Source organism: Barbus barbus, assembly GCF_936440315.1.
Source record: "Barbus barbus genome assembly, chromosome: 35".
Lineage (NCBI taxonomy): Eukaryota > Metazoa > Chordata > Actinopteri > Cypriniformes > Cyprinidae > Barbus > Barbus barbus.
Window position 1 is genome coordinate 25,566,052 of NC_136763.1, and position 24,771 is coordinate 25,590,822.

A 24,771-nucleotide genomic window follows, 5' to 3' on the forward strand; every position below is an offset into this window, starting at 1 on the left:
GTGGTTTTGTGACTTGCCTCATCAGACCCGTCAGCACAGTCATGATCTCCATCACACTTCCATCTGCCAGCAATACAGCGGCCGCTGGTGCAGGCAAACTCACTCTCAGAGCACTGCCTGGGCACTGACACAGCACAAAACACACCTCTGTTAGATTTCAACAATATCTTGTCATATTTTAGAATAGAGCAGGGTCAATCTTACAAAGCAGTCAAAAACAAATCCAGGTCACATTTCACTACATAGTCAAAAGAAAGAAATTATATTTAGCATGAAACAAAAACTGTTGTTAGGCAAAAGATTTTTTGACATCATGACCATTTTTTTTAATGACAAAGCACATTTTTATCTTCTCATTCGTAGTACAAAAACAATGCTTATTCTCATTACAGTAATTAATAATAATAAAAAAAAGTTATTGAATTGCTAAGTATTTATACACAACTGTTCAACAGTTTGGGGTCAACAAAGTTTTAAAAGAAGTCTTTTATGCTCACCAAAGCTGCATTCATTCATTAAAAAAAATACAGCAAGAAGCTCAACAGTAATTTTGTAAAAATTATTACAACTTAAAATCATTTTTCTAGCCTAATATTTTTTTAAATGTAACGTATTTCTGTGATCAAAGCTGTATTTTCAGCATCATTACTCCAGTCTTCAGTGTCACATGATCCTTCAGAAATCATTCCAATAGCGATTTGCTGCATTGTCTATAATTTATGATCAGTAATAAGAATCACCACTGATAATGGTAACTCAAAAGTTAAAAGTCTGGAAAAATTACAATGAGATGTTTAGGAGGAATATGTGCTTTGTTGTCATTAAAAATAATGACTGTGCAAAAAATCTTAACGGTCCTAAAACCAAGATGAATTTTCTAAAGAAGTAAAATGTGGCATGGAATTGTTTTTCTTGACATTCACTCAGAAGGGTCTCATTAGATCACTTCAGCTGTAGAAGCAGGGTTTTTTTTAGGTAATATGATTGTTAAGGGCATACATCTTAAACCAGAGGCACAAGGACAGATGGAGGTTTGGGTGTTTGGGAGCAGCAGGCAAAACAAATCTAATCCAAACCATAACTGCTCAAAAACTGCAGGAAAAGGCTTAACAGTGGCTAGCTGCTGAGTACTGGAAAAGGCTCATTATTGATCATTGATTATCATGATTATATCTTCTTTAACCATTTAACCGTTTACATGTACTGTAAATTGCTGTCTTCAGTTTTTCATGCATAGTGAAACAGAAAAGAACATTCAAGCCTCCCAGTGTCACCAGCAAGCAGCCACTGAAGGAGATGTTCAGGACTGAAGTGGACATTTGAAAATGGAAACCTACCTCTAACCCACATCAATGTGGCAGTGTGAAATGAAGAATAAACAAGATGCAGACACGTAAATGACTGGACGAAACAAAAACATGCACAAAGGAAAAAAAGTTCTCTCGTTCATTAAAATGTGCTCATGAACAAATAAATGAGAATGACAACGATCAGGTTTTTCGGTTCATTTTGTATCGCCGACTGCTACTTGTCTGAGAGCCTAACAGCAGGGCTTTCTTTCAGAACGTTCTATTCCTGCTGCTATTGCTGTGATGTAAGGTGGAGCATGTCTCTGGATGTGTGTGTGCCTGATGTTCATCCGGACCTGTGGAGTATCAGAGTTCAGATGCAGATGTTCAGAAGCGGGCGGTGGAAACCTACCACACTTATCCTCGTCCGAGTTGTCCCCGCAGTCGTTGTCATAGTCACACTGCCAGCGGCCGGGAACACATCGATTGTTTTTACAGCGGAACTGATATGGCTCACACGTCCTCTCATCTGCATATATAACCACAACATTAATGCTGTTTGATTCTTCAGCGGCAACGTCTAAAATAACTAAACTTTAACATTTTATAAGTTAACGGATAGTTAACCCAAAAATCACAAATCTTTCATAATTGTATTCCAAACCCATAACATTTTGGTTAATCTTCAATATCGAAATATTGAAAACATTTTATTTTTATGAAACCTAAGAGGTTTCTGTCCCCTCATTGAAGTCCAGCTAGCCAACTCTTAGAAGATCTAAAAATTCATAAAAGCATCGCAAAACAGAAACATATTCAAATCTTGTTAAGAGATATGATTGCAATATATGATGCACAGATTTAATTTAGGCTTGTGCGCATTAATATAATGTCCGTATTAAAATAAACAAATACTACAGTACAGGGGCGTCATGCACTCATTATTTTTGAGGGAGCACGAGTGTTAGGGGGGTCATGTGACACACAGCAGCCGCAGTAGCCACTCACTGCAGAACAAAGATCCTGGGGGCGGGGTGGAGTTTAGGGATCGGGGGGTGGAGACGGGTAGGTTTAGGGGTGGAGATGGGTGGGTTTAGGGATCAGGGGGTGGAGACGGGTAGGTTTAGGGGTGGAGATGGGTGGGTTTAGGGATCAGGGGGTGGAGACGGGTAGGTTTAGGGGTGGATATGGGTGGGTTTAGGCATCAGGGGTTGGATACGGGTAGGTTTAGGGGTGGAGATGGGTGGGTTTAGGGATCAGTGGGTGGAGATGGGTGGATTTAAGGATCAGGGGGTGGAGACGGGTAGGTTTAGGGGTGGAGATGGGTGGGTTTAGGGATCTGGGGGTGGAGACGGGTGGGTTTAGGGATCAGGGGCTGGAGACGGGTAGGTGTAGGGGTGGAGATGGGTGGGTTTAGGGATCAGGGGGTGGAGACGAGTAGGTTTAGGGGTGGATATGGGTGGGTTTAGGCATCAGGGGTTGGATACGGGTAGTTTTAGGGGTGGAGATGGGTGGGTTTAGGGATCAGGGGGTGGAGATGGGTGGGTTTAAGGATCAGGGGGTGGAGACGGGTAGGTTTAGGGGTGGAGATGGGTGGGTTTAGGGATCAGGGGGTGGAGACGGGTAGGTGTAGGGGTGGAGATGGGTGGGTTTAGGGATCAGGGGGTGGAGACGAGTAGGTTTAGGGGTGGATATGGGTGGGTTTAGGCATCAGGGGTTGGATACGGGTAGGTTTAGGGGTGGAGATGGGTGGGTTTAGGGATCAGGGGGTGGAGACGAGTAGGTTTAGGGGTGGATATGGGTGGGTTTAGGCATCAGGGGTTGGATACGGGTAGGTTTAGGGGTGGAGATGGGTGGGTTTAGGGATCAGGGGGTGGAGATGGGTGGGTTTAAGGATCAGGGGATGGAGACGGGTAGGTTTAGGTGTATGTAAGGTGGGAGGAGTAGTTGGATCTGGATCCAACCTCGCCCCCTGGATCTTGTGTTCTGCAGTGAGGACCATCTCACAATAGCACTTATATTCTTGTTTTATTTTATTTATTTATTTTTTTCCCTTTTTATTCAAAACATTCCCAAACGCATTAACTATATAATGAAATATCTAAATTCTCACCTTTATTGATTATGTTAGTTATAGTGGGCGATGGTCAAAGTAGCCTAATAATGTAATCTATTAACTATGCATAAAAAACTGTCTGTTTATTTAAGTAACAGATATGGGTGTCATGCCATAACAGTTTTAATACAACTGACTTTATATTTAATGTAAATTTAACTTTGAAAGTTAATGTGAATAAAAACATTGTAAGTTAGGCTACTTATCATAACACTTTCATTGTACAGAAAGAGAGCATTTACATTATCAAAGAACATTTTCACTGACAGTCTAGAGTTTAAGCACTCTCCCATTAAAATCACTGAAGCTGTTTACACTGTGAAATTAATAGCTTACTTACAGATTCATACACACATCTGCACTTTGTTGTTTCTAACTAAAGAATTCGGCAGAAAGAGGTTTTCAGTCAGCGAGCATGAAGAAAACACCTGCATTTTAGCGATGACTCATCTGAACACCTCTGATTGGTCATTGCGTTCATAAGCTCAACAGCATCGTGTGTGATTGGTTATAATGCGCAGTGCTGTAAAAACGCGTCTGTCTCTGGTTCAGTGCCAGCCGGCGAACGCAGATTTGAATTTAGCAGCTGATAATATGATGCGCTGAACGATTTAATCACGCTGATGTGATTGTATCAAATATAGAAAATAATATTTGGCTATTTTTTGTCATTTGGAAGCTGCATTCAAAATCTACTTGGCTCAAAAAACTGAGGGGGCACGTGCCCCCTCACTTTGAATGAGCATGACGCCTCTTCTACAGTACATGAAGTGAATCACATATGTGACCCTGGAGCACAAAACCAGTCACTGGGGTATATTTGTAGCAATAGTCAAAAATACATTGTATGGCTCAAAATGATTTTTCTTTTATGCCAAAAAAAGGATTAGGATTTTAAGTAAAGACCATGTTCCATGAAGATATTTTGTACATTCCCTACTGTAAATGTATCAAAACTTCATTTTTGATTAGTAATATGCATTGCTAAGAACTTCATTTGGGCAACTTTAAAGGTGATTTTTTCAATATTTAGATTTTTTTGCACCCTCAGAATCCAGATTTTCAAATAGTTGTATCTCGGCCAAATATTGTCCTATCCTAACAAACCTTACATCAATGGGGAGCTTATTTATTCAGCTTTCAGGTGATGTAAAAACCTCAATTTAGAAAAATTGACCCTTATGACTGGTTTTGTGGTCCATGGTCACAGTAAACTCGTAAAGTAAACTCAGAAGCTTGTGTGTGCATCATACGCTAGAACAAACCTCACTGGCTTTTGTGCATCACACTTGCATGTCTGAGCTGTGTTAATAATTTTCTAGATGTAAATATATAGTGAACAGATTTAATTTACGCTTTAAAGCGATTGTATCTCTTCACAAGAATTAATCCACTCAATTCATATGAATTTGTTTGTTTTACAAACCCTTTATAATCTTTAAGATAAGTTAAAAATGTCTTAACCAAAGTCTTATGGGTTTTGAACGATATGAGGGTGAGACAGTTTTCATTTCCTTTTCAAAGGAACTCGTGCTGCATCAAAACACTGTGGGAGCGCCTCTGCCTCTTGCAGCATGAGTGAAATCAGTCCAAAGGAGAGGCTGTGATGTAGAATGTAGAGTGATGTAGAAACCAGGATGTTTAAAAGTGCATCCGGAACAAACAGCATGAGCTGCTGTGTCTTCAGCAAGCATTCAGTGTATGTCTGTCGGAGTTTATGTTTGTTAGTCTGTGCCAGTGCACAATCAATGTCAAAACAAGTAAAATATGGTGAGCAAAGAGTCTAAATAAGGCCTAAATCTAAATTATTGTATAAACTATATTACGGGTGGGAACACACACGGTTCCGGTCCTGCTGCAGTCGAGGCAGAGCGGCGATTGAGATGGGACTTGCAAACTGATCTAGTTAGAGATGGAATCTGCCTTATATAAAATCCACCATATTCAGCCCAGCTCTTCAGCCCTAATGTATCAGAATATGCAAACATCAAGGGGTTGAATGAGCAGGGCTATGCGGCGATGCCTAAGGTGGAGCAGACGCTTGCGAGCTATCTGTCCCCCGATACAGCATCGTCTCTTGAGTCTCCAACATTATCCACCAAGCCGTGTAGAACAATTTTGGCTTTGGTGGGTAAGGTGGCAGGTCAAGCCAGGGGATGTCTGCAGGCATACCAGGTTGACCTGTTAAAAGACCTTGATGAGAGCGATGGAGTAGGTCCGGACGCAATCCAAGAACTGGACCAGGCCACCGATTTGTCTCTTCGGTCCACTAAGAAGACGGTCAGAGTCATCACCCATTCTATGGAAGCCCTGGTGGCCATGGATAGGAATCTGTAAAAATGTCTGACATCAGAGAGAAGGACAAGTTTTTCCTCCTGGATGCTCCACTTGCACCTTCTGGCCTGTTCAGTGCTGCTGTCACCTTAGTCATTGACAGGTTGGAGGAGGTTAAATAGCAGACAACCGCATTCCAGCTCTACCTCCCTCGCCGGCCTCAGGTCTTGAGGGCTGCTGGAAGGGAACAGCTCCTGGTATTGCACCACTTGGAAGCAGAGTTTTGCTTTCTGTGATGCCTCACCCACATGAAAGAGCTGGGGCTAAGCCTGAAGGTCAAGAAGAGTGTGCTTTCTCCAGTACAGAGGACAACTTATATTGGCGTGGTATGGGATTTGACAATGATGTAGGCACATCTGTCTCCTGCTCGTATCGATTCGATTCTTGTAGCCATAAACAGAGTGAGGCTAGGCCAGTCACTCACTGTAAAACAGTTTTAGATACTGTTGAGTCTGATGGCAGCAGCGTCCAATGTGATATATTTTGGCCTACTGTCAATCAATCAATTTTATGAGGCCCCAGGCCCCTTTGGGTGGTCAGTCATTGGGAAGAAAACCGTTAGTGACCGTGTCCCTGCAGGACATTTGTGATGTGGTGGGCTGTTCTTCCTCAGGTTCTATTATTTAGACCTGGGATCACTGCCAAGCTTTTAAGTTCTCCTCTCTTAGCTTTGCTCGCCATGATTCATGGTAGACAGGTATTCGTCAGTATGGTGAAGCAGGTATTGTCTTTCCCACAGCGTTTCGAATTCCCTTGAGAGGGAATGTCTCAGGTTATGTCTATACCCAAGGTTCCCTGAGAGGGAACGAGACGCTTCGTCTCCCTGCATCCCTGTGAGCAACTTGCTTTGACCTATCACAAGCTAATGCTGTCTGTTCCGGATGTGGCTTTGAATCACAGGCTTTTCCGCAGCGTTTTGACGCGGCGTCTCGTTTCCTCTCAGGGAATCATGGTTACAGACGTAAACTGAAACATTCTTGAACTATCCCTTTAAATTTTAATTTTTAATGAATGAAACTACTCTAATATATTTCATTTTATAGTCTTGTATATGAGCATATGAACGCACCACACTCCTCTTTGGGTTCATCTGAAGAATCGCCACAGTCATCCTCTCCGTCGCATTTCCAGCGAGCTGGGATACAGCGGCCAGAGTCTTTACAGCGGAACTCATCCACACCACATGTCATCTGAGCTACAGAAAGAGATATAAGAAATAACTCAATTAATACTATCAATATGTGCTAATTGGTAGAAGTGTTCAAACAATAGTATCAGCAGATATTAAGATATTTTGAGAACATAACCATGCCTGTTTCTATCTATTAATAGGCTTGGCAATAGATAATGTACAGTGAGTTTTGATACAATTTTGTATAGTTTTCAATTAAAAAAAATTCCACTTACTGCAGTTGGCGGGTTCGTCAGATCCATCAACGCAGTCATTATCACGGTCACACACCCACACACGTGGGATGCAGCGCTTGGTTATGGTACACTGGAACTGGTTAGGTGCACACGTTACCTCCGCTACATACAAATAAACAGGTTATACTTTAATCATATTCTCAAAAAATAAAAAAATAAAAAATGTAATGTAAAGCCTAAACCAAACACACTAAACTAAAAAAAATAGTCATGATATGTATTTTAGTGTTACACTGCTCAAATACATATTAGTTTTCAAAAGATTTGGGTCTGCAAGATTTTTTAATGTTTTTGAAAGAACTCTCTTCTGCTCACAAAGGCTGCATTTATTTGATAAAATTTTAGTGTTTAATTCCTGTTCCTTTTAGTTTCCAGAGTGACTGATTATATTTCCATAGATTCTGATTGCTCACACCAGATTTTTGTGTAGCTTCTCGTTATTCCCTTTGTATATACACTCACCTAAAGGATTATTAGGAACACCATACTAATACTGTGTTTGACCCCCTTTCGCCTTCAGAACTGCCTTAATTCTACGTGGCATTGATTCAACAAGGTGCTAAAAGCATTCTTTAGAAATGTTGGCCCATATTGATAGGATAGCATCTTGCAGTTGATGGAGATTTGTGGGATGCACATCCAGGGCACGAAGCTCCCGTTCCACCACATCCCAAAGATGCTCTATTGGGTTGAGATCTGGTGACTGTGGGGGCCATTTTAGTACAGTGAACTCATTGTCATGTTCAAGAAACCAATTTGAAATGATTTGAGCTTTGTGACATGGTGCATTATCCTGCTGGAAGTAGCCATCAGAGGATGGGTACATGGTGGTCATAAAGGGATGGACATGGTCAGAAACAATGCCCAGGTAGGCCGTGGCATTTAAACGATGCCCAATTGGCACTAAGGGGCCTAAAGTGTGCCAAGAAAACATCCCCCACACCATTACACCACCACCACCAGCCTGCACAGTGGTAACAAGGCATGATGGATCCATGTTCTCATTCTGTTTACGCCAAATTCTGACTCTACCATCTGAATGTCTCAACAGAAATCGAGACTCATCAGACCAGGCAACATTTTTCCAGTCTTCAACCGTCCAATTTTGGTGAGCTTGTGCAAATTGTAGCCTCTTTTTCCTATTTGTAGTGGAGGTGAGTGGTACCCGGTGGGGTCTTCTGCTGTTGTAGCCCATCCGCCTCAAGGTTGTGCGTGTTGTGGCTTCACAAATGCTTTGCTGCATACCTCGGTTGTAACGAGTGGTTATTTCAGTCAAAGTTGCTCTTCTATCAGCTTGAATCAGTCGGCCCATTCTCCTCTGACCTCTAGCATCAACAAGGCATTTTCGCCCACAGGACTGCCGCATACTGGATGTTTTTCCCTTTTCACACCATTCTTTGTAAACCCTAGAAATGGTTGTGCGTGAAAATCCCAGTAACTGAGCAGATTGTGAAATACTCAGACCGGCCCGTCTGGCACCAACAACCATGCCACGCTCAAAATTGCTTAAATCACCTTTCTTTCCCATTTTGACATTCAGTTTGGAGTTCAGGAGATTGTCTTGACCAGGACCACGCCCCTAAATGCATTGAAGCAACTGCCATGTGATTGGTTGATTAGATAATTGCATTAATGAGAAATTGAACAGGTGTTCCTAATAATCCTTTAGGTGAGTGTATATAGTCCTTTGTTTCCTTAGTCACTTGTCTGATTTTGTCTTGATGTTTTGCATTTGCTGTTGGCTTCCTCTTTTTTATTAACTAGCTTCACTCCTGTATCATCTTCATGTGCTTATATTAAAGCTGCTCTTAGATTCTTGCAATCCGTAGTTCAAAGAAAAAATTAGTTTAATCAATCCTAGTCCTGGAGCCCCATTGGATGTCTCCCTAATCAAACATACCTGATTCAGCTCATTACAGAAAATAAAGATTTTGTAATATATTATGAATTTATTTATTGTCACTTTTGACCCATTTAATGCATCTTTGCTGAATAAAAGTATTAATTTCTTAAAAAAGTAATACAAATAATAAAAAATCTTACTGACCCCAATGATCTTTCAGATGAGCAAACACTCTACACGTTCATCTTCCAGATGACAATAATAGAAGGTCTGTGATGAATGTGTGTGTGTGTGTGGCTATACAACTGATCACATTCAAATCAAAGTCACAGCATGGCTATTAAAACGCAAAAGGCTTTTTTTGTCTTACTTTTATGTCTTATTGTCTTATAATGTAACTCACGGCAATCTTTCTCATCCTCTCCTTCCCCGCAGTTGTCTTGGCCGTTACAGCGGAATATTCCAGGAATACAGCGACTGGGATTGGTGCACTTAAACTGACTGGGCAAACATACGTGAATATCTGCAAATCACACATACAAACACATTAGCGGAGTAACAAAGGGGATATGGTTATTGCCCTATTGGAGACAGTTGAGGGACAGTCATGTTTCCAGTCAAAAGATGGGAAAATTTAACTCATTACTTAAAGCAATTATTCTCAAGCGGTAATGTGTTACTGCAATTTTACCACACATAATACAGTGTAAAACAGCAGCAATAGCAATATTCTATAAAAGCACTAGTGTTAAATAAATACACTACTTGTACTTACTATTAACAATATTCTGAATAATCCTATAGTTCACCAGCACATATTCTGGAAATACTGTTCTGGATATTTTACAATGACTTACATTAAAGTACAAATATCAAGTACTTTCGTTTCAGTGCATGTACCCTCATAAAATATTACTCCAATAAAAGTATTCTCGAAGTACTAATTTTCAGTGAGTAATACTTAATGTAAGGGAAAGTTTAGAGAGTAAAATGTACTGTTGTTAATGTTTAGTTATTTAGCAATTATCTAAGATTAGTGGATGAAGAGATTAAATTTGTATTGATCTGCAAATAAGCAAAAATTGTATTTTATCACCAAAACATATGTTGTTATAACATTAAATTTCAATATGCATAAGCAACTGTGCAAAAAACTTCACACAGGGCAAAATGTGTTCATATTTTAGCAAGAATGATTTGCAAATATACTAGTTAAGATATCTCATTACATCATTTTATGAACTGCTTTAGCAGAGAGGATTGTGCATGGGCATTCATTTGCATTATTTTAACATTATCTATAGTTAGAACAGCTGCAATTAGATAATAAATGATTCAACAGGTGATCAACAACATCATCACGCCTCGATTTCTTCAGTTCAAAATAACAAGGAACAATGTTTTCATGAAATTCAGTGGAGTAAAAAGTGTGATATTATATTTTGTAATATGGTAAAGTAAAGGTTTCCCAAAATAAAAATATTCTGATAAAATCCAGCTATTTGAGTGTACTTAAGTACAGTAGGACTTCAGTAAAAATCCATTTTGCGCAGATGAAAAACAGAGGTGGTGTGTGGTAATGAAACATACCGCAGTTGGCCTCGTCAGAGTTATCCTGACAGTCGTTGTCTCCATCACAGATGTATGCTGGGTTTGTACAGATACCAGTGTCACACTGGAACTGACCTGGTCTGCATTTAAACTCAGCTGTTGAAAGAAATATGCACACATGTGCTTTTATTACACATCTGTTAGTTATGCTACAGGGAGAAAATATAATCCACATCACTCACGGCAGTCAGCAGGCTCGTCGGATCGGTCGCCACAGTCGTCCTCGGTGTCACACTTCCACCAGAACGGGATACACTTGTCGTTCTTGCAGACAAACTGATGAGAGATGTGGAGGAACATATTTCAAATGACAAATGGTATGTGTCGTTGTGAAGTCTAAGGACATGATCTGGGTCAAGTATCATGCGCTCACCTGGCTGGCGGTGCAGTTGGACATGCACTGTTTCCCATCAGCGGCCAGGTAGAAGTTCGTGGGACAGGCACATTTATAACCTCCGCCCGGAGAGAGCAGACACAGGTTACTGCAGCCGCCATTGTCTGTCTGGCACGGGTGATTTGTGACTACAGCGGGAGACAAGAGAGCGCTACATTAAACCTATAACTCCTACAATTTCAAGACAGATAACATCAAGGCATAAAACAAGATCATTTAAAATGGCCTCAATAAGTGAAGAGAGTCTTTGACAGTGGTGTGTGTGAAAGCGTGTCCTGACCCTCTGGTTGTCTGTAGGGGTGGTAGATGTGGATGTCCATGGGTCTGTGTAAGGTGCTGATCAGCATGGTCTTGTTGGTGCCCAGTGTTTTATGAGCTCTGTTGATAGACTTGGTCTCCCAGTCGGTCCAGTAGATGTACTCCTCAAAAATAGTCATGGCGAATATGTGCGGGATGTCCTGAGTCAAAACTGCAGCACAAACACAGGGATAATGTACTACACAAACATCACACAGCACACAGTGACCTGGCATAACCAAACATCAAATATTCTCCTCAGAAACACATTAAAAGTTCACTGAAGCACTTTGTAGGAATTTTATCATTAATATTTTATATATTAATATTTTATACAAACTATTTATATTTCAAACAAATTCTGTTCTTTTGAACTTTCTATTCATCAAACAAATCCGGAAAAATAAATGTATCACAGTTTACACAAAAAAATATGAATGTTTTCAAGATTGCTAATAATCATAAATGTTTCTTGAGCAGTAAATCAGTATATTATTATGATTTCTGAAGATCATGTGACCCTGAAGACTGGCGTAATGATGCTGAAAATACAGCTGCGCATCACAGAAATACATTACATTTAAGAAAAAAAAAAATACAATGGAAAACAGATAAATTATAATAATAATCTAAAATATTACTATTAATATTGTATTTTTATCAAATAAGTGAAGTCTTGGTAAGCATGAGACACTTCTTAAAAATGATTATCTAATATGTCTAATATCTAATATGTTTGGCCTGGTTACCCAGTCATGAAACGCTTGCTTTACTTATTTTTTAACTAGTTATATTGAAGATATGCTAAAATTGGTTAAATTGCTAAAGTGTAAGTTATTTCATACTATCCTCTTAACTACAGTTTATAGTCAGTTCTGCTGCTGTACTGAATAAAAAAAAAAAAAATCCAGCTCTGAAACCTGTGACCCCTTCACAGAATAGCTTTTATTTGTGTTTTGGTCTTCACCTATATGTCTGTTGGAGCCGTCTAAGCTGGCAAACTCGATGTAGTCCTCTCTGGCGTCTGCCCAGTAGATGCGGTCATTGATGGAGTCCAGAGTGAGACCGTTGGGCCAGGTTATCTTGTCCTGTATGATCACACTTCTGTTGGTGCCGTCCATCCCAATGCGGCCGATATGAGGATTATCACCCCAGTCAGACCAGTACAGGTACCTGACAAAGACAGACACTTACACTTCATCCTTATTAGCAGAAACAGGAAGATAGGAACAAAATAATGGAAAAAGAAAGCAATTAAGGCATTTTCGATGTTTACCCATTGCGGATGTCCACAGCTATGGCTCTGGGTTCCCTTAGTCCCGTGTTGACCAGGACCGTCCTGTATGCTCCGTTCAGCTTCGACACTTCAATAGTGTCCCGCCCCTTATCACACCAATACAGGTTACCCCCGACCCAATCAACAGCCAGACCATCAGGGTTGCTGAGAGACGTGCGATGGAGAACCTGCAGCAGAGTCAAACCAATGTCCAGCTTCAGAAAAGATTCAGTTTTTACATGAGAATGAGATTCCGAACAGCTGATAAAGACATCATGACAATCCACATGACTCCAGTCCATCAGTTAACATCATGGGAAGTCAAAAGCTGCGTGTTTGGAAGAAACAAAACCATTAGTTGGCTGATTTTTACTTGTTGATCTTGGCCAAAATACACTCAATAATGTATAATAACACTTCCTCCAGTGAAAAAGTTCATCTCCTGTTATCTTACATCGAAAAACCACACATATTTGTTTTGGATGTAAACAGTGCTTGATCTGTGCAGATTTATCTCCTGATTCAGGCGAGATTACTTTTTCACTGGAGAAAGAAATATTATGGATAGAGGACTTTCTTGCAAACACAGATTTTGGCAAACATTTTGGTTAACTGATGGACTGATGTTTTTATCAGCTGTTTGGACTCTCATTCTGACGGCACCCATTCACTGCAGAGCATCCATTGCAGCTGAGCAAGAGATGGAATGCTACATTTCCCCAATGTTCCCACGAAGAGACAAACTCATCTACAGTACATCTTGGATGGCCTGAGGGTGAGTACATTTTCAAAAAAAGTTCATTTTTGGGTGAATTATACCTTTAATATTCAAAACATAATGCAAATCACCTGAACGTCGCTGCCGTTGATGTGCATGCGTCGAATCATACTGCCTTGAGTCGTCACATCTGTCCAATAGATCATCTGCTGCCTGTAGTCGAAGTCCAACGCCACAGCATTGTTCAGACCCTGGGAATGAAGAGCATTCATGAGGAAGCAGGCAAACAACTGGAACAAAATGCACAGAGTTTGAAAAACTAGAGTCAAATCATACCTGCTTTAAAAGTGTGTAGTTTGAGCCGTCCAAGTTGAGCTTTCTCAGGTAATACCGGTTAGCAAAGATGAGGAATGGCTCCTCGTCTATACAATGAAGTGAGAGGACATGAAAACCAATGACAGTAAAAAAAGAAACAACAGAAAATGACACTTATTTAAAAAGTGAACAATTTGTAATTCAAATCCAATGCTTCTTTTATAATGATTGATCTACATTGCAAATGGCAAATCCAGTGCTGGAAAGTGGGGTAGTGGGGTGGTGATGGCGCAGTGGATAAGACACATGCCTTTGGTGTGAGAGACCCGGGTTCGAATCCACTGTGAGACACCAATGTGTCCCTGAGCAAGACACTTAACCCCTAGTTGCTCCAGAGGCGTGCGACCTCTGACATATATAGCAATTGTAAGTCGCTTTGGATAAAAGCGTCAGCTAAATGAATAAATGTAAAGTGTATTTTCACAAGCGGCCCTCAAGCCAAGTATCTAGTTTAACCATCATACAATGCAACACATCTGTAACAGTACTGGACAGATTGGCCGTCGGACTCGTACCGGAGGTGGACTTGCAGACGGTGGGGTCGGAGGGGCTGAGCTGGAAGCCGTCCACACACACACAGCGGAAGCTGCCATGTGTGTTGATGCAGTGCTGTGTGCAGGGATACGTGGTGGAGCACTCATCCACATCAACACACATCTTCCCATCATCCTTCAGTCTAAAGCCAGGGTTGCATCTGCACTGGAGAGAGGAACACACAAGAACGGTAAGCATCAGATTGTGCCAGTGTGAGGGATACCTGTTCATTTTATGATCGCAGTGTTTGGATTGCATTTATATGAAGGAACCAACAAAGGCACAAAAGCATGCTTCTTTTACTTCAGACATTCTTTTTGCTGATTTGTAAATTTATTTTCTTTATAAATGCTTTTTATTTGTAGACTTCATCGTTTTACCCTTGTCTCATACCCAAACTTTGGTAACACTTTAGTATAGGGACCAATTCTCACTAGTAGTTTATTAGCATGACTATTATTAACATATTGGCTGTTTATTAGTACCGATAAAGCATATATTGTGCATTACCATATTTTACATCCCTCAAGGCAAAACAAAAAGCAAAGCAAAAATAAAAATGCTAAATTTATGTTGCATTAGGGATGGTTAACCCTTTCCCTGCCATTGGCGGAATTTTCCGGCTTTCCTTGTTTTCACTGTAATACGATAGGATGCGCTATTTCACATCTTCTGAAAGAGTACTGAATCTCAGGATCAAAATACGGCACAGAAGGCCAAAGTATGCTGTAAAACACAAAGTTCCACACTAGCATGATCTACCAATCTTTACCTTGAATCCTATCTTCAGGTCCTCACACAGCTGAGAGCAGCCGCTCAGTTTACTGTTCAAGCATTCATTAATGAAGCAGTTCAGCTCATCCGTACCGTCGCCACAGTCATCAATGTGATTGCACAGTAACGTCTCACTTATGCATTTACCGTTCCCACACGCATATGCCGTGTCATTACATTTCTTTTCTGCTTGAAAGAAAAAGAGAGAGAACCGTTAAATGCATGCACAGATTCGACCGGCCCTGCAGGTTTCTACTGTAACCAAAGCCTTTTCAAAGATTCTCAGTCTGATTTAGTATATTTTATTAGTTTGTCTGCATTGTTCTGTGACTCAGCACTAGTTTAACCCCATCCCAAATGCTCTCAGTTCTTTCAGTCCTCCTTCACACTTTGGTAGCATGAAGCCACACAGACTGTCGAACAGACGGTGAGCTTTGACATTTGGAACGGGGCCAGAGATATCTTGCCGAATTAGCATTTAGTTTATACCAGGCCCGTTGCAGTGAGGATTTTTGGGAGCTTCGTCTGAGTGATCGTGACAGTCGAACTCTCCGTCACACTCCCAGGTTTTCTGGATCAGACAGCGGCCGTTATCACAGCGGAACTCATTGGCCTTGCATGCAGGATACTCTGCAAAGACAAATACAGACCCATGATCACAAATAATACAGCGAAGTCGAATTTATTAAACATGCAGTTGTAGTTATGGGTAATTATTATTTTCTCTTATACCTTGCTTTGTCTGAATACTCAATTCTGATTGGCTAGCAGGTGTGCATTCAAATGCACAACTAGCCATGGATTATGCCTTGCTTCTTTCAGTTTAGTTTTAACAATATTGTCCTTGAGGTGTGGTTACACTGCAAATTAACTTTAGACATGGCAACATATATTAACTCAAGTCAGTGTTATTTTAATCTCATTGATATACTATATATACTGTCCGCTGCACAATTCTGACTTGTGTTGCAACCTGGAATCAAACCACACCATGCTGGTTCATCTGGCCAGAGGAGAACTGGCCCCATGACTGAGCCTGGTTTATCCCAAGGTTTTATTTTTTCCTCCATTCTGTCACTGATGGAGTTTTGGTTCCTTGCTACTCTCGCCTCTGGCTTGCTTAGTTGGGGACATTTACTTTCTGGCAATATTGAAAATCGAGAGATTACTATCATCATCTTGCAATATCGTCATACTATTTTCCTGTTTAATACTGTAAAACTGTATTGACACAATCTAGATTGTAAAGCACTATATAAATAAAGGTGATTTGACTATTATAGCTTTTGTTAATATTTTGAATTTTGAAGATTTTTATATTTTCTGTTTCCACTTTAATTTTAGTTAAGGTTTTAGTCATTTGTTTTATTTTTTATTTTATTATTTTTAATGTCTTTTTAGTATGGTAGCTATTAATTTTTCTTTTTTTGTTATTTTAGTACTTCGACTTTAAATAAAAGGTGCACTAAGCAATTTTTGAAAAACGCTTTTGACCGCAGTGTCAGACTGTGTCCCAAAACACACTTGCAGTCAATCAGCAGTGAGGGGCGTGTCTTGTAAAAGTCAAGTCAAGTCAATTTTATTTGTATAGAGCTTTTAACAATGCAAATTGTGTCAGAGCAGCTTTACATCGGCTTGATATAAAGCTGGGTGGCTTTATATCAGCTTTACAGTATTTAGACGGGGAAATATTTGTCGAAATAGTGTCATTCTCCTCTGGCCAGACAAAATCAGCAGTTTAAAAAGATTTTGCACCTTTAAATAAAAAAGAGAAATGCTGCTTTGGCAACAAGCTGAAATAAAATAGTTTTTTCAGTTTTCAGTTAATGTTTACTTTATTTCAAGTAATTTAATTTATTCATTTAGTTAGTTTTTGTTTTTAACGGTTTTAGTTTTAGTTTAGATAACCAGGAATATATGACATCACAGTCTAGGGCTTCTTTTTAATGCGTGATAAAATCTAATTTATTCATATGTGCCTATGTTTCCGTTCTCCAGCATTCATTTTCATATGAATGTCTAGTGTGAACTTACCTTACAGAAGGCAATACTGTATTGTAAATTTGCAATATTTTAAAATGATAACTCGTTTTATCATGTGTAATTAGAGAAACAATTTCTGTATACAAATACTCTGAACAATTCTAATTCCTCTGTACTTACTTTTGTTTTGTATGACAAAAGCCTTGATTTAATTCAAGTGAGAGTCAAGTATTGACATCTTACAAGTCATAATTCATCTCATTATTTGGTAATTATGAGATAATCATCTTGGTTTGAAATAATCAGGGACATACCGCACTCCAGAGACTCGTCTGAGCCATCGCCGCAGTCGTTGTCGTGGTCACACACAAAGTGTTTGGGGATGCACTGTCTGTTCTGGCACATGAACTCTCCCGCTTTACACGTGTTATTGAACACTGAGTGAAAAAGAAACAACAATGCACTCGAACGTGAGTGATTTACACAGTATTTGCACCAAAGCGAACGTTTGTGTATGTGTATGTGATCACTCACCACAGCCGGCCTTAACGCTCTCGTCAGCTCCGTCCGGACAGTCTCTGTCTCCGTCACACACCCAGCGCTGCGGGACACACTTGTGGGAGTCGGGACAGTGGAACGCGTCCGCACTGCACGTCTTATTCTCTGAGTCAACAACACACACACATTAAGCAACTTAGAGAAAAATTCACTCTTATTTATGATGTTGATAAATGTCTGCAGTCTTATTCTCTGATTCATCAGTCACACTACTGGTCACACTTTGAAATGTCCTATTTTCTGCTGTTTTTAAGGATCAGCACTCACTGCATCTGCTGTCCTCATCTGTTCCATCTCCACAGTCATCCGCCCCGTCACACACCCAGCTGCTGGAAATACAGCGATGATTCCCGCACTCAAACTGTGTCGCCGAGCAGAACTTATCTGAGCAGAATCATTAAGTGATCCGTTAGTTAATTATTCAAAAGATTCCTCACAGAAAGAACTCATTTAAAACATTCTGGAAAGACTGACCTCAAATGAACTGTGCAAAGCTGGGAACAACATTTAAGTGATATAAATCTGACAAAACCTCATTTGGAAAAATGAATAAATGCATATAAATGCCTTTGATATTACGAAAAAAACCCACACAAAGACATAGAATACATAACAAGAGTTTTGTTTTGTAATGTTGACTTGTATCTTGTTTACTCTTCAGCTTATGTGTAAAAATAATGATAATACTATTAATAAATAATAGTTTGGTAACACATTTGTTTAGGTACCAGTTAACCCTATAAACTAGTTGCTTATTAGCATGCATATTACTAGCATACTGGTTGTTTATTAGTACTTATAAAGCAGATATTAATGCCTTATTCTGCATGAGGATATTTTAAATCCCTTAATCCTACACCATACACAAACCTTACTAAATAATAATAATAACAAAATGCAAATTAGGAGTTTATTGTGGCAAAAGTTGTAGTTAATGGTCATTTCATAGTGAGAATTGATCCCCAAACTAAAGAGCGACCAAAAAATGCTTTAAAGAAAGCTTATCAAGGCACTTACTAAAAAGAGAGAACAATAAAACAATACAGGGATTGAAATGGACTTTTTCACTCACCAGCCAATTTGGCTACTACATTTTTAAGTTACTGGCCATTCATAACTTCTACTAGCCAAAACAAAACAAAACAAAAAACACAGAAATAAACCAACAGCTTGAGGCTATCGACACTGGACGTGACAAAGCAGCCATTGCAGATAATTTGGTGTCAGTACTAGGGGTGTGCGATATTGACAAAAAATTCTCAATATTTTCTGGGTTTGTATCGATAACAATAATTAGACAAAATTTTGCCGAGTGTGTTGTTGTACTGGTATCTTAAGGACTACCGTGGACACCTGACTCCTGAATTCTTTGATATTCTTCATATTCTGTGTGGTGGTCAGTTCACACTGATAGAAATGAATCTTTTCCATTAAGTTTAAATGGATTTTTACCTTTATAAAGCCATTTTGAGTCAAATTCTTACATCAGTCAATTATAATAATAATACATTTAGGCTGTTACCAAACAAATGAAAACAGTGTCAACAAAATTCATCTTTGCAGAAGTTGCATTTGAAGTGGCATTTAGATGTATTTACACAGTTTAATGCAGCTCAGAGGGACATGGAATGCTTTTACCTGCAGTTACAAATGCATAAATGTTTTGATATTTTAAACATAAAACGTTGAATAATACTGATATTTGAAGTTATTTAAAAAATGAAAAGATACTTTAAATGTGAAATTAAAAGCAGGTGGCAGCAAGTCACTGTTAATAAGTGAGTCATTGCAACTGAACCGAATCATTTAAACGGTTGATTCAGGAACGAAACAACACCGTTATGTTGCTCAGAGACACAAAACAGTGCTGTGGCTGCATTTGGAATGATTTTTGTTGTAGAAATAGAACAAAAACAGCCAATATGGTGTCTAAAATGTAAATCTCTTATTGTTTATTAACTGTTGTATAAAATCAATGTCACACTTGTAATCATGCTGATTTTTGAAGAAAAAAACGGCACTCTTCGTGTGATATTAACTATATGAAATAATATAAATATATACATTTTCTGCCCCATATCTTGAATTATGTGATCATTCTTAATGCAAAGAAGTTCTTAATGAAAGAACTCACTCTAAATGCGAACGCGCACTAAGTTAGTCCAACCAGACGTCATCATGTAGTTGTGTATGCGTGCATTTCTGTAGGCGTGTTTTGTTTGGTTTTTGCAATAAACCTGCGCAGATTTGCCTTCCATGAACTTCCACTATAAATTAATGAGTGAACATAACTTGCGAAAAGTAACCCGAAAAATTGGCTAGTAATTTGACAGCGTTACCCGCCACAGCCGATTTTTACCCGCATTTGGCAGGTGTTAATTTCAAACCCTGCATACATAGTAGTTAAGTTAGTTAAGTATAGTTCCGTTTTCTTGGTTTCTGTATTATTATTATTATTAAACTTCATGCATTTGGATTCTGGTTTTCCTTGTGTCTGAATCTGTCTTATGTCACTATTTGATGCTGTTTTTAATTAATACAATTACAATTTTAATCATGCTGTTTGTCCATTTATCAATAAAGAATGTTTTTAATCCTAAAAAAAATCTTTTTTATCCTAGTTAGTTTTTTTTATCTTGTAGGTTTGGATAAGTCCATTTTATTCAGCCTTACATAAAAACAATAAAATCCACAGTATGTCCCCATTTTAAATACCAAATTTAAGGAGTAGCTAATCTTCTATGAGGAAAGCTACTATATGTTTATTAGTTATGTCTAAATAATAAAAAATGCCAAAAATAAAGGGTAGTGTAGTGTTAGGGGATGGCATAACCACAGAAGAAGATGACAGAAATATAAACTCACCGCAGTGCGCCTCGTCATCGCCGTTCTCACAGTCATTCTCCTTGTCACAGGTCCAGCTCATAGGGATACAGCGACCGTTGGGACAAGCGAAGAAGTTTGATGGACACTTTCTATTTTTCTTATCTGATGAGTGAAAAGAAACAAGAGAGAAGTGTTTAGAGGTTTAAAGTTTGTTTTGTTCATTTAAAAGCTCTCTTAAGTCTACTGTACATACCTAAAAAAAAAATATTACTTTAAAAGGAAAAGACTTCAAAAGGATGAAGCATGTGTGTGCTTACCTGGGCAGTTTCTCTCATCTGAATAGTCTCCACAGTCGTTTGCGCCGTCACAGATCCATGATGGAGCGTAACACAGCGTAGTGTACTCACACTGCTGATAGGTCACGCCTTTCACACCCAGACGGAAATAACTGGAACAATCGGAGGCCGCTGAAAAACAAGACATATGACAAATGCTTAAAGGAATAGTGCAGCCAAAAATGAAAATTTTGTCATTAATTACTCCCCCTCATGTCATTCCAAACCCGTAAGACCTTCATTCATCTTTGGAACCCAAATTAAGATATTTTTGATGCAATCCGAGAGCTCTCTGACCCTCCATAGACAGCAAGGATACTATCACGATCAGCGCACAGAAAGTAGCAAGGAGATTGGTAAAATAGGCCATGTGACATCAGGGGTTCAACCGTTATTTTACAAAGCTACGAGAATACTTTTTGTGCACAGAGAAAATAATAATAACAATTTATTCAACAATTCTTCTCCCCGAGTTACTGTCTTCCACCATTTTGGAGAGTACCCCAGAACGTAATTAACTTAATCAGCGTTGTTTACGTTCAGCATGCGCACACTTTCTACTGAACGTAAACAGCGCTGATTACGACGGTAACTCGGGGAGAAGAACCACTGAATAAATAGTTATTATTGTTTTCTCTGCGCAAAAAAAGTATTCTTGTTGCTTCGTAAAATTACGGTTGAACCCCTGATGTCACATGGCCTATTTTACCGATCTCCTTGCTACGTTTCTGTGCGCTGATCGTGATAGTATCCTTGCTGTCTACGGAGGGTCAGAGAGCTCTCGGATTCTTAATTTGTGTTCTTATAATTTGTGTTAATTTGTGTTCTCAAAGGATTTACAGGGTTTAGAATGACATGAGGATGAGTAATTGATGACAGAATTTAAATTTTTTGGTGAACTATCCCTTTAAGAAATCAAAGAACAGTACATTCAAGGAATCTCTTGTTACCATGCATGTTTTGGTTGTTAATTTTTATAAACTGAGGGATGTTAAAATCATTGCCTTTTTTAATCAACAGAATGTCACAGGTACATATACTAATCATCTACATGTAAATAAGCCATTCAAGAGTGGAAGCAAATGATCTGATTTTGATTAAAGATTACCAAGACAAACAATTTTAATTGTGTAATTGATTAATTTGCACAGATTAATTGTTCACCTTAAGACTAACAATGTGCGTAACAAAATACATATTGTATATTTTGATTTCATGAGGACTTTAACGAACAAACTTACAGCAGTTCATTTCATCGCTGGCGTCCTCACAGTCCAGCACCTGATTACACCGACTGGAGTTTGACACACATGATCCGTCTCTGCACTGAAACTGATCCGCCGTGCACAGGGTTGCTAGAACACATGCAGTACAAAAAGTGCATAAACTCACAAAATCATGAGCTAAAGAAATACATACTACTACGACTACCATTACTACTATTACTAATAATAATAATAATAATAAAACATATTTTTAGGACCACAACAATGGTCCTAACAATTGTTTTTGGATGGTTCTCAATTGTGGATTCATTCGTTAACACTTTATTTTAGGGTCTCTTAACTAGATGCTTATTAGCATGCATATTACTAGAATATTAGCCATTTATTAGTACTAATTAAGCACATATCAATGCCTTATTCTACATCCATAATCCAACCCAATACCTAAATTTAACAACTACCTTACTAACTATTAATAAGCAGCAAGTTAAGAATTTATTGAGGGAAAAGTTGTGGTTAATAGTGAATAAGTGTTCCCTATTCTAAAGTGTTACCATTCATGGTATTCTCCAAATGATTACTGAACATTTACAAATATTTTAATTAATTAATTAGTTAATTCATTCATTTTTAAAATAATTAACTAATTCATTCATTCATTTTTCTTTATTTCTTTCAACATAAAAATGACAAATACTGTATGTTGCTCATGTTGGAAAACATCTCATCTGCATCAGATTAGTCAAACAATATTCTAAAGCCATCTAGACATTCTAGCCACTTGACAATGAAACTGACCAAATACTCAGAATCATTATAGTTTCTAATTTAGCTTTGATTTTGGGGGAAAATATAATGGTTCACCCATAAAGCATTGATTTATCATGTTTAATTTTTACATTTTTAGCAGGCTTAACATCAACATCAGTTGAACCAAAGCGCTTTACAATTCAAAAGACAAAAACACCAGAACCCGCTGTAATAGAGCAGGAAGGGGAAAACAAAACTGTAAAACATCAGAAAGTTTGAAAGCTATAGAATTCAAAGGGGCCTTCAGGCTGCAGCATTACCGATGTTCAGAATATAATGTGAATGAACAGATGGACTTACCATTACAGAAGAGTTCATCAGAGTTATCCCCGCAATCATCTCGCCCGTTACACCAGGAACTGTGGCCGACACAGCGTCCGTTCACACAGCGCTTATAGCCCTTCTTACACACACGGTTAGCTGGACACAAACACAGACCGATAAGAGTGGCAGGCCTTCATAACCGCCGTGAACATTCAGAATATCACACTCACTGCAGTAGGACTGCTTCTCATCTGACTTGTCTTTGCAGTGGGCCATGCCATCACAGGTGAGCGTGTATTTGATGCAGTCTCCATTCCCACACTCAAAGTCATCCATACTGCTGCACGACGTGTTCTGAGCTGAGAGACACAAGGAGGCAGCTATTAACATACTGTAGTGCAGGCAACTGTATATTCCTGCTTGTAGCATGTTGATCACAACCTCCTCATGGACAGGCATGTAGTGATATTTTGTCCAAAAACAGTGTTTAACCTGGTCCACTCATATATTGTATTAGATTAGTAGCAGCTCAATAAAATGCAGACATTTTATTTTATATAGTTTTCCGAGTGGCGCCGAGGGGTTTTCAACAATCGGTAAGAAATCGGTAAGGATGTGTGCCCTTTGTATGTGCACTGAAAAGTGTGAATAAAAGCCCAAACTGAAAATTATAATTAAAAGTATCTTAATTTCCCTGCTGAAAAAAAAAAAAAAAAAAAAACTATAGACACCATTACAAAATTTGATTTTAATGGATTTTAAAATCAACCATTTTTTAATGGTTAAAAGTTGATGGTTCATAATGTTTGTAGTGGAAACCATTAGAATATTCTGTGATGGTTTCTATTGTTTTTTTTGTTTTTTTCAGGGTTGTGTTTCAAAGATGAACAAAACTTTTAACTGGGGCTGCCTCCATTAAATGTTAGTCGACAAGAAGAGGCTAAGTTGATTAAAATGATATTGGTTAGTCGCAAAAACTGTCCGTGTACATGATGGACGGATGGTAAACGGCTGGTCCTTGAGGTAATTACAATATATCAGGCGGGAAATCATTCATTGAACTCAAATATAGCTTTCTGTAGAAAAGTAGTAGCAGTTTTACACGGATGTCTTCTCTAACATCAGCCTAGATAAATGTGTGCTATTAGGTGCATATCCAATGTTTGTACGGAGCGCGCAGGCTAGCAGTATGCTACTGCATGACATGGAGGCATTTACTTCTTGATAACAGAGAAAACGCTCCGGTTACTTATGTAACCTCGGTTCCCTGAGATAAGGGAACGAGCGTTGCGTCGTCATTTTTCATTGATGACTGCTAATGGGGAAACTCCTGTTTACTCTGTTACTGAAGCCTGAATTGTTAACGTTTGTGTAGCTGCACAAACCAATGGCGCTCGAGCCCGCCAGAAGGGGCGGAACCGACTGCTAAAGGAGTCGGCGCAGCTCGCCATTTCATCAGAATCAACGACTGAAGCGACAGCCATCGATTCGCGTGCAGCTATAGCACGGTTAGTTACGCAATGCTCGTTCCCTTATCTCAGGGAACCGAGGTTACGTGAGTAACCGGAGCGTTCCCTATCGAGAGGGAACTCCCGTTGCATCGTCATTTTTCATTGACGACTGCTAATGGGGAATGCATACAGTAGCACCATGCTATAAGCAGATCTACACCTGCTCTGCGAGCTCAGCTCAGGCTCGCTTAGAGTGGGCCTCTTGAGTCCAAGCTATAAAGAGACCCTGAGAAGTATCTGGGGTCTGCTTGCCATAAGCCTTACCCGCC

General features: G+C 39.1%; 1 protein-coding gene across 1 annotated transcript in view; it reads right to left on the minus strand.

The window, feature by feature from the left end:
- LOC306855133 (low-density lipoprotein receptor-related protein 1-like) overlaps positions 1 to 24,771 on the minus strand; it is a 215,270-nt gene that overhangs the window by 34,600 nt on the left and 155,899 nt on the right. The window contains exons 47-70 of the mRNA XM_079393583.1: positions 23,222 to 23,350; positions 23,028 to 23,147; positions 21,933 to 22,046; positions 20,674 to 20,823; positions 20,396 to 20,518; positions 17,798 to 17,914; positions 17,507 to 17,635; positions 17,287 to 17,409; positions 15,479 to 15,619; positions 14,988 to 15,175; positions 14,197 to 14,380; positions 13,643 to 13,728; positions 13,438 to 13,557; positions 12,589 to 12,776; positions 12,280 to 12,485; positions 11,296 to 11,484; positions 10,995 to 11,143; positions 10,804 to 10,897; positions 10,601 to 10,717; positions 9,414 to 9,533; positions 7,147 to 7,269; positions 6,809 to 6,934; positions 1,702 to 1,818; positions 18 to 124 (exon numbers count right to left, since the gene is read on the minus strand). Of these exons, the coding sequence (XP_079249709.1) occupies positions 18 to 124; positions 1,702 to 1,818; positions 6,809 to 6,934; positions 7,147 to 7,269; positions 9,414 to 9,533; positions 10,601 to 10,717; positions 10,804 to 10,897; positions 10,995 to 11,143; positions 11,296 to 11,484; positions 12,280 to 12,485; positions 12,589 to 12,776; positions 13,438 to 13,557; positions 13,643 to 13,728; positions 14,197 to 14,380; positions 14,988 to 15,175; positions 15,479 to 15,619; positions 17,287 to 17,409; positions 17,507 to 17,635; positions 17,798 to 17,914; positions 20,396 to 20,518; positions 20,674 to 20,823; positions 21,933 to 22,046; positions 23,028 to 23,147; positions 23,222 to 23,350 (3,260 nt within the window). The remainder of the gene's footprint in view (positions 1 to 17; positions 125 to 1,701; positions 1,819 to 6,808; positions 6,935 to 7,146; positions 7,270 to 9,413; positions 9,534 to 10,600; positions 10,718 to 10,803; positions 10,898 to 10,994; positions 11,144 to 11,295; positions 11,485 to 12,279; positions 12,486 to 12,588; positions 12,777 to 13,437; positions 13,558 to 13,642; positions 13,729 to 14,196; positions 14,381 to 14,987; positions 15,176 to 15,478; positions 15,620 to 17,286; positions 17,410 to 17,506; positions 17,636 to 17,797; positions 17,915 to 20,395; positions 20,519 to 20,673; positions 20,824 to 21,932; positions 22,047 to 23,027; positions 23,148 to 23,221; positions 23,351 to 24,771) is intronic.